The following is a 10,001-nucleotide window of genomic DNA, read 5'->3' on the forward strand; positions in this document are numbered from 1 at the left end:
TTAATGAACAAATGAATGAGGAGGAATCAATGAGAGAGTGAATTATTGCTCAAACAAGAGATTAATTATGAATGAAGAGATGAGGAAGGAGAGGGAAGGCAGTGGTGATCACTAAGCTCCAGACCGATCAGCCCCAGACTCCCACCTACCCACCCTGCCTCCACCCCAGCGTACTTGCCCAGACGCTCTGTCTCCTGGTAGGGCACGTAGATGTTGTTGAGGCCACAGAGGAAGGCAGTCAGGATGATCATGAGGATGAACATGAACCTGGCAGGGGGTGGGGTGGGGAAGGATCAGAGAAGGTTTCTACGTTGGGAGAAGTCAGGTTCTGGGAAGAGGGATCAGGCGATGGCCTCCCAGACTCAGCATCTCTTGACAAGTATTCAAATTTGGTGATTATTAAGAACAGAGATAGTAAAGGTGGGAAAGGAGAAGTCATTTAAAATGGTGCCGAAGCAGGAGCTCTTCCTTGAGAATAAAGGATACTTAGTTGAAGTGATCCAAGCTGGGGATGGGCCAGTCTCCCAGGGAGGGACTGAAATGCTAAGAGGTGGTTCAAGGAAGAGTGAGGCAGGCAGTCCTACTGGACAGGATTTATCAGCAGCAGTGGTAAAGCTACCTGTGAGAATGGGTCAGCCTGCAACAGGGGCTGGGTGGGGGGCATGCGGGCAGAAGAGTCTCAGGGGTGGGGTGGGAGATTCTCCTCAAGCTGAGCTGAGCTGAAGATGTTCGTAGATGTAACCAGGGCTTCAGGCAGGGGATTCCCTGGGCAGCAGGCACTAACTATGGGCTCTGCTTAGCGGGAGAGTCCAGGTTTGGCTGCCAATTATTAGGTGATAAGCACCAAGAATACCAGATAATGCCACGAGTTCAAAGAGCTGTTGCAGAGTGGGAACGATCCAAAGGGACCCCTGACTCCAGTGCCCTTACCACAAAGATGGGAAAACTGAGAGGGTCATGAGGAGCAACAGAACTGGGGCTGGAACTCCCATCCAAGGGCTAGTCCTGCTCTCAGTGGTTCCTAATCTTTTCAGGGCTCATGGGCCTCTTTGAGAATCAGATGAAAGTTATAGACCCTTGCTGCAGAGAAATGTGCATTTACGTCTACATCCCTAGTTTTGTCTGTAATTTCAGGACCTCAGAGGTTTCTGGAGCCTCTGCAAGGAAGCAAGGTTAAGAACCCCTGTGCCAACTAGAGGTGAGGACTTTTACAAGGAGGTCAAGTGGAGTCTATCACAGTGGAGGATGCTCTGAGCAGGGACAGTACTCACCGGATCATGTCGTCAATCATCCTGCCAATGGAAATCTGCAGAGTGCCCAGGGACTCATGGGCCGGCAGGATGTAGGCCAGGCGGGTGAAACTGAGCATGCTGGTGACGGCAAACAACACCTCCGCCAGGAACTGGGGGTCCTCAGTGCGCCACTCACTTCGCTCTGTGCAGGGTGGAATGAGGCTGAGGCTGACATCCAAAGGAGAGAAGGGCCTGGGGGACCCCAACTGAGTTGGGGGGCACTCACCAGCCGTGGTGAAATAGTGGCAGGCAGCCCCGTTGGGGGCATCCCGGCAGTGTACGTGGGCAAGCCCGGCCAGAAGGAGGCGCAGCGCAAAGGCCGCCAGGTACAGGGACAGGATGACCACATCCAAGAAGTTCCACCAGTCCAGGAGGTAACTGCGCAGGCCCTCAATCCACACTTCCTTGCACTCAAACCACAGAAAGCCTGAAGGTAGGAGGCAGGGACAGGACAAGGCAGAACTGTCCTGCTTCCAGGTCAGAGCTAGGTTATGGTGTGGGGGCACCTATCCGTAGGGTGGGGGAGCTAAAACATCACAGGGACGAAGGTGATTAAACATAACCATGCAATCTACGTAACTACAAAGTGATATGTGAAAATAAAAAAGACTACCAGCTAATGTGGACTCCTCTACCGTGGGGCCTGCACCGATGATCCCAGTTGGCTTATATGCATAAACTAACACCTGGGAGAGGTTGGTACTGGGAGGGAATGGTTTAAATCTGTTTCTCCCTGCCCTCCACTGAATAAATGCTGGGCAGATATTTCTAGAATATTGACTTGAAGGGGCTCCAAATTATTTGCCTGCTCTGAGTGCCCATGTCTCAGTGGGGAAAAGTGCCAGACCTAGGGATGGGGGTGTTGGGACTTGGACCCCATTAGCCAGGTAACCCTGCCGCATTGTACCCTTCTGCATTCCCTGGATACACGTGTGTGCTTTTTCTGTCTGCCTAGAATGCCCTTCCACACCCATTTGAAGCCAGGCTCGCCTATATGGCCCAGGTCAAATACTGCCTTGTCTGCAAAACCTTCCCTGAGCAGGTGTGGTGAGTTGCTCCCTGAACTCTGCTCTCACAGCTCCGTTCAGATCTCTGTGATGCCATCAACCACGGAGCCCTATGGGGTATCTCTTCCTGGGTCTGTCTCCCCTCACCGCCCCTAAACTCTGAACTCCTTAAGGGCAGGGACCATGTCTGATTCATCTCCTTGTCCCCAGCGCCCAGAACAAGGCCAAGTAGTCACTATTAAACTAACATTTATTAAGCTACCACCATATGCCAGTGGGACCCTGGCACAAATATGGTCCCCGGCCTTCCAGGATTCTAGTGAGGGAGATGGGCAAGTAGCCAAGTGGTTACAATTCAGTATGGTGAATGCAAAGATTGAGGAGCAGGGAAACAGGTTGTTTTGGGAGTATTTAGGAAGCGACCCTCACCCTGATTTGGGGGCCAGGGAAAGCTTCTCAAAGAAAGTGACATTTAAGCTGAGATTTGAAGGAAGAAGGGGAGCCAGCCAGGTGATGGGGTAATGTGGGAAGGGGACAGGACTGGAGAAAGAGAATGAGCATAGGCCTGGGACAAGTGGGAACATGGTGTGGTCAGGAACTGAATCAATTCTGACAGCAGCAGACTATCTTGTGAACCTGGGATGGATGTTCAGTCCTATATGTTGTTGCATGGATGGATGGATGGAACCATATTTAATTTATCCGTGCATTATCAGGGCTTCACTCATAGTGAACAACAAGCATTTATTAGGAGTTTGCTGACCAAGCTAGGGCTGAGGGGAGGGCAGCTGAGGAAGGGGGCCTATGGCCCAACCCGCTGAGCTGCCCAGCCAGAGGCTAGATAGAGCTCTGGGGGGTTCTTGTAATTGCCTTTGCTGAATTGTTCAAGAACACTTGATTTCTGCTATAGAAGAAAACCAATGGAATACATGAAACTTACATGTTGAGCATAGATAAGTTAGTTATTTGGGTGACATGTTGAACAAATAAAATGAGTGGAGCATTTGTGTGTGAATACATAGAAAGGGATTAAGTATTCATAATATACTGAATATACATGAGGCAGCTGAAGCCCTCAGGATTCATCATCTCTTAAGTCAGCTACCCACTGTTGATACCCTTTCTGGCCCTATGTGTCTTTTGCACAAGAATTGCTTGGGGTGCCTGGGTGGCTCAGTTGGTTAAGCTTTAGACTTCAGTTCAGGTCATGATCTCATGGCTTGTGAGTTCAAGCCCCATGTTGGGTTCTGTGCTGACAGCTCAGAGCCTGGATCCTGCTTCAGATTCTGTGTCTCCCTCTCTCTCTGCCCCTTCGCTGCTTGAGTGCTCTCTCTCAAAAATAAATAAATCGGGGCACCTGGGTGGCTCAGTCAGTTAAGCATTAGACTTCGGATCAGGTCATGATCTTACGGTTCGTGAATTTGAGCCCTGCGTCGGGGTCTGTGCTGACAGCTCAGAGCCTGGAGTCTGCTTCCGATTCTCTGTCTCTCTCTCTCTCTCTGCCCTTCCCCCACTGGCGCTCTCTCCCTCTCTGTCTCTCAAAAATAAATAAACATTAAAAAAATAAATAATAAAATAAGTAAACATTAAAAAAAAAAAAAGAATTGCGAAGGAAATTCCTAGCTGCTCATCGGGATGATTAGCAAGCTTCAGCTGTGGCCAGACATACTTGCCCCCATGTCTCTCCTATAGACCAAGTGTTGGGGCGAGGCAACTTCTGGCTCTCGCAGCCCCTGCTTAAACTTCAACTCTGGTTCTCGTAACAGCACCACCATTTATGGATTTGGTAAACTGTATGATTGAAGCATCTCAGTTTGGTCTGTGAGCCTTTCTGTTCCATGACTTTCGGGATAGACTGCCTGGTGTCCTGGCAGGTTACCATTACGCCAGGGTCATTTCCCACCTGAAGCTATGGACCAGTGTCTTATTTGTGAAAGGATAGGAACCTCTGGAGTGGGGTAAGAATGGGGCCCCTGCTCAGGGAGTCTTATCACAGGGCTAGATCCTCTAACTAGGAGTGAATAGAAAAGGTCCCTTGGAGTGCTGGAGCCTAGAGGGGTTTGGTTCTATGTTTGCGGGCATCTACAGGCAGAGGGTCCTCCCCACCCCCGCCTCTACTGGAGTACTTACTTTGAAGAACAGTGAGGGAGCCCACAAGGGGGACCACTACAAATAAAGGGCCCCACACACGTACCTATGACCCAAACCATGTGTAGGGAAGTCTCCCAGACGCTCTGGCTGCGGCCGCGGAAGGTGCTCAGCTGTGTCTCCATGGCCAGGGACTCACCCAGCAGGAAGATGAGGAACCACAGATAGGAGGCAGAGTGCAGCAAGAACTTCAGCACTGGGATCTTCAGCAGACGGCCCAGCTTGCAGGGAGAGGGAGGAAAGCATGGCTCTCAGAGGCCTGTCACACCACCCCTTCCTTGGAGAGCTTCCAGACCCCTCCTTTGACTCGCACACTTATTCAGACATTTATTGAGAATGTGCTCTATTTCACATCTATTTCCTTCACAGCTGTATGAGGTGAGTAGTACTATTCCCATGTGTTTCAGCTAAGGAATTGAGGATCACAGAGTAAAACAACTTATCCTTGGAGGTCCCACAGGCTCTTCAGTCTCAACCAAATTAAAAAATAAATTCATCATCTTCCATCCTAAACTGGTTCCTTCTCTTCCTCCTCCTGTGTCCCCATCTCAGACAACGGCCATCTCCCTAACTCCTACCCTCTCCCCAACCCATCCTCATGCCTCTAGTAGAGAGAACTTTCTAAAGCACATAACTAAAGGGATCACTCACTCCATTAAAATCCTACAATGGCTTCTATCACTGCTTATAAAGCACTGCTAGATCTGGCCCCTGCCTGCTCCCCATCACTCACTATTTGTACGTATGCTTCAGCAAGCAGAAATTCTTTCCGTCTCACTGATACTTTATGTTCTCCCTCCCCTGGGCCTGCAGACAAGCTGCTTCTGCTCCCTGGGACACCACTCTCCCTGTTTCTCACCTGGTTAACATTATATCCCCCGGATCAGGCATAACGCCCAGCTCACAGCAGGGTTTCAAGGAAATGCTTGTTGAAATGAAGGAATAAAGATAGCTAGGTCCATACAGGCTCTCAAAGAATTTGTAGGTTGGGGCGGGGGTCTCTTTAGGAGATTTTGGGTCGTACATAAGATTCAGGCTTTGGAGGCAGAGAGACCTCAGTTTAAATAGGGACTGGACTATTTACTGCGTCCCCTGGACAAAAAGAGCACTTCTGTTCCCCATGCCTGCTCTATAAAATGAAAGTGTAATACCTACTTTCCAGGGCCATTTCAAGTGACTACATGGGAACATTAGCAAAGTGCTCAATAAGTGACAGTTATCATTAACTTTTTTCTTAGTACCCGGGACTTGGGTGCCAGCCAGTAGCCGAGGCAGAGGAAGGGCATGGTGAGGAAGATGAGGAAGGCGACAAAGAGCTTCCAGATGGTGGTGCTTCCACGCCAGCCAGCCAGGTTCCCACACCAGATGGAGGACAGGACTTGCTGGCAGATGGGGTGTGCTACAAACTAAGCAGAGATGGCGCGTGAGCAGCGTGGGTGGTTACCAGGCAGGGAAGGGAGGGGGAGCCAATTGTGTGCACAGTACTGCCTTCCCTGCCCCAGAGACGAACCATATTTCTTCTCAGGCCAGCCAGCTCAGAAGAGAGGCAACTCATTTGCCATGTGACCTTGGGCAGACCCCACCCTTAGGCCTTGGTTTCCTAGTCTGTGAGGGAGAAGCTTAACTCAAAAGATTTTTCTGGACTCTCTGGATTCCTCTTTCTTTCTTGAGTCTAAGCCAGGTAGTGGTGGGTGGAACTAGGTACCAGAGTCCCAGAACCCACAGGGTTTTCTGCCTTCTTAGAGATGTGGGACACCAGTCTTGAGGAGGGGAGGAACAGGGAGAGTAGGATTTGATGTTTTGGGAGGCAGGGCCAGGGGAGCCATTATGAAGGAAAGTTTTTGGTTAAGCTACTGGTGAGATAGGATATCTGAAGATGGGTGAGATGGAGGAGTAAGGGGTGGGAGAGGCTAGAAAGGGAGCATGTCTTCAGCTTATGGGGGCAGGCATCTAATAAGGTAAGGAATAATGGAATCACTTGGTATCTAAGCCCTGAGAGATCTAGTCTACTCTTGTTGAATACATAGAGATACCGAAGTTTAACAACAGAAGAAGACTGGATCAAACTAACACAATAGGCCAGAGGCAGAGCTGAATAAAACCCAGATGTCTGGTCTGAAGGTAGAGTCCTGGTGGGTAATGGGACTTCCAAGGCCTGGGGAGAGGTTAGGGGCTTAGACTGAAGGTAAGAAGGGGGTTGGGGAGGCCCACAGGACCAGGGCCTAGCTAGAAGGGTGCTCAGGATCAGGTCTCAGAGGGCAGGGGGAGGACTTACTTAGGCTGGACTGGGGAATACCTAGCCATGGCAAGGCAGGGATTAGGGCAGGGGTGGGGGAGGTAGGTAGGGCCCAGCTGACCCGCTTCTGGTTGTAGTTGACGGCCAGTCTCAGCCTCGCCAGGTTGGGGATGCCTTCCTCAAAGGCCTGGCCCAGGCCCTCAGCCTCGGGTTCAGTCTCGTTGTCTTGGCCCAGGTCATTGAGTACTGCGGTGACCTCACTCTGGTTCCGGCACATGCCCAGCAATTCAAAGCCATAGTCCTGGCTCAGCGACTCCAGGGCAATGTACTCAGGCTGCAGGGAAGCAGATCTGTGTATGCCCACCGCCCTGCAGACACAGCTCTGGTAAGTCAGCTCCACCCTCCCAACAGTGGGCCTGGCTACCTCTGTGCTGCCTCAGGCCATCACCTCCCCACATATGATGTCACCTGAGTCCTCCGTTCCTTCTCTGCCACCTCAGCTCTCCTCCTTGTTATAATTAGGGGCCTCTTGTGTCAACTTTGCTTCTCTGGTGCTCCATCAACCTCATCACTAAGTCACTGCAACCCAAACCCCTCTACCACCTTTGCCCGTCCCTTGTACCTCCTTTCCTGGTCCCTGTTTCCTGTTCCACTTCTCATCCTCTTTATGCCTTTCTTGTGTTCATTTCATTGAGTTTTTTGAGCACCTACCTTACATGAGAATCCGTGCCAGCAATGTTAGAAGCAGACATGAGTAAGGCAGTTCTCGCTCCACTTTACCCAATCTATTCTCGCTTTTGCTCAGGGCCCCAATCCCAGAGAGAATGCAGGCAAGAATTTGGGGAGGCTAGACCTGCACCCAGCACTGTCCCTCAGGTGGTGTTACATTGGGCCAGGTGCTTCTCCTTGCAGGCCTTAGGTCCCTGGTTTGGAGGGTGGGGATGACAATCGGTGCTGCCTCCCTCAGTGGGCCACTGTGAGCACGGAGGGAAAGTCCTTCAGAGGAACCACTCTTTCCTGCTACCTGTGAGGTGGGGGCTCTGATCCCTCCATAACTCTGGTGAAACAGCATGCTGTTTCCCCAGTGCACCTGGCATGGGCCACATCCTGCCTCAGAACTCTGTTTCCCCACCTAATGGTAATCTCGAGCCTGGGGACCAAGTGTGCCTGGCACAGAGAGGGTGCTGGTGGATGAGTGAGGGACAGGACAGGGCTGGTGGTATTTAAGGCTCCTGACCAGTCCCCGCTTCCAGGCCTCCCCCGCTCCCCTTCACTCCTTCTCTGTCCCGAGCAGCCCCTTGTACTCATCACCATGTGTACTTTTCCTACCCAACAGCCTTGCTTGGATTGCACCCCCTACTGCAAATATCCTCCCTACTCCTCCTCCTCACTTGTTATTAAACCTCCTGGCTGTGCAGCCAAGATAAATTTTGCTTCTTTGAAGGAGTCTGCATGGAACACAACAGCTGTAGCTTCCTGACCTCTCTTTTCTGGGTTTTGGAAACCATGGAGCACCCTCCACAGAGGCACTCCAATGAAGCTGAGCATCCTAGGAGTGGCTTGTCCACCTCACTCTTGCCGATCACAAGCTCGAGGCTCCAACTCACAATGCTCAATATGGGGCCGCACGGTAGGTTTTCAGAAAGGATGGGTCCCAGGGGCGCCTGGGTGACTCAGTCAGTTAAGCATCTGACTTTGGCTCAGGTCATGATCTCTCAGTTTATGAGTTCGAGCCCAGCGTTGCACTCTGTGCTGACAGCTCAGAGCCTGGAGCCTGCTTCAGATTCTGTGTCTCTCTCTCTGTCTCTCTGCCCCTCCCCCACTCATGCTCTCTCTGTCTCAAAAATAAACATTAAAAAAAATTTTAAAAAGAAGGGACGGGTCCCACTGAATGTCATCTCTAAGTCTGTCTAGCTGCTTTTCTATCTGTGCTCTCCCTCCTTCCTCAGACAGACCCAGGGCATCCCTAGGGTGGGGTTTGTGCTGCCCCATAAATCTAGGTGGCCCTAGAGTGATGGCTCTCTTCCCATATAAATGGAGATTTACCGAGAACAGAACTAGGTCTCATTATCTTTCTGTTGTTTTCCACTTCCTGGAACACCCACCACAAGCCCACCCCTGACCATGTGGAAGGACAGATGCAGGGGACCAAGGGCAGGAGAAAGTATGAGAAACCAACCTTAAACTCAGGTTCCTTGCGTGCAAGGCGCCTGAGCTCCCGGCTGAGCTGGAAGGCAGCCAGCATGGCATCCTCACTGGCCAGCGAGAGGTGGGCCCTGCTCGCAATGCCGCGGTAGGTGTTGATGCGGGACAGGGAGAACTTCAGCAGGTCGTAGCGGCGGGCATTGCTGCACTCGAGGCAGGCACAGGAGACCGGGTGGGGCCGGGCAATGGTGTGGCCCTGGTCCATAAGCAACTGTGCGATCTCATACAGATCCTTCTGGCAGGCCAGGGTGAGTGGAGTGACACCAGGGGCAAAGCGTGAGCCATCAATTGAGGAGTCAAAGAAAGCCAGTGAGAAAGACCTAGTGTCCACTTTGCGGCCCTTCTCCCGTTCCAGCCGGGCCAGCAGGCGACGCACCGCTGCTGGCTGGTTTGTGTCCACTGCCACTAGCAGTGCCTCATGGATCTGCCGGAAGTCAAACTTGACATTGGCCAACAGCACATCGGTGATGGCCTCGTGGCCCAGCCGGATGGCCAGATTGAGAGCTTCCCTCCAGGAGCGGTCCTCGGCCTCCTCCACGTTCCTCAGGGGCCCGCCTGGCCCGCTGCCTGAAGCCTCCACCCCGGACTCCAGCAGGTGCTGCACTAGGCCCAGGCGGCCCTCCTGGATGGCAGTCAGGAGCGGAGGTGGGAACTTTAGCTTTTTGTTCACAATCTCCGTCCAGTTGGGCTGTGGCTGGATAAAGGATGGAGACGGTGGGATCCCCAGTCTCCAACCCCCTTTGCTCTGAGGCCTCCCTCACCCTTCCATCTTTAAGCCCTCAACCCAGCCACCGTTCTATTTTGCTTTAGCCCAAACACATACCAACAGTGTTGCTTTCAAAGGACATTTAGTGTAGTGCCTATATATGCTCATTATTTGAGCACTTCACAAGTACAGTAACTATCCTTACAATAACCCTGTAAGGTAGGAGTGATCACACCCCCTTCAACAGGAGAGGAAACTGACATACAGACATGCTAAGCCACTTTATGAGATACGGAGCCAGGTAGTCTGGCTTAGGAGTTAGTGTTCTTAACTACTTTTATGATGCTTCTCAACTCAAATAGGAATTATTGTTACTAGTTTTGGATTTCTGGAATCTTTACTTATTT

General features: G+C 51.5%; 1 protein-coding gene across 1 annotated transcript in view; it reads right to left on the reverse strand.

The window, feature by feature from the left end:
• Nucleotides 1-10,001, reverse strand: part of XNDC1N (XRCC1 N-terminal domain containing 1, N-terminal like) — a 36,438-nt gene that overhangs the window by 8,981 nt on the left and 17,456 nt on the right. The window contains exons 13-19 of the mRNA XM_060605731.3: nucleotides 8,863-9,582; nucleotides 6,805-7,017; nucleotides 5,689-5,853; nucleotides 4,494-4,668; nucleotides 1,519-1,719; nucleotides 1,272-1,434; nucleotides 175-267 (exon numbers count right to left, since the gene is read on the reverse strand). Coding sequence (XP_060461714.1) covers nucleotides 175-267; nucleotides 1,272-1,434; nucleotides 1,519-1,719; nucleotides 4,494-4,668; nucleotides 5,689-5,853; nucleotides 6,805-7,017; nucleotides 8,863-9,582 — 1,730 coding nt within the window. The remainder of the gene's footprint in view (nucleotides 1-174; nucleotides 268-1,271; nucleotides 1,435-1,518; nucleotides 1,720-4,493; nucleotides 4,669-5,688; nucleotides 5,854-6,804; nucleotides 7,018-8,862; nucleotides 9,583-10,001) is intronic.

The sequence above is a fragment of the Panthera onca genome, chromosome D1, assembly GCF_046562875.1.
Source record: "Panthera onca isolate mPanOnc1 chromosome D1, mPanOnc1 haplotype 2, whole genome shotgun sequence".
NCBI lineage: Eukaryota > Metazoa > Chordata > Mammalia > Carnivora > Felidae > Panthera > Panthera onca.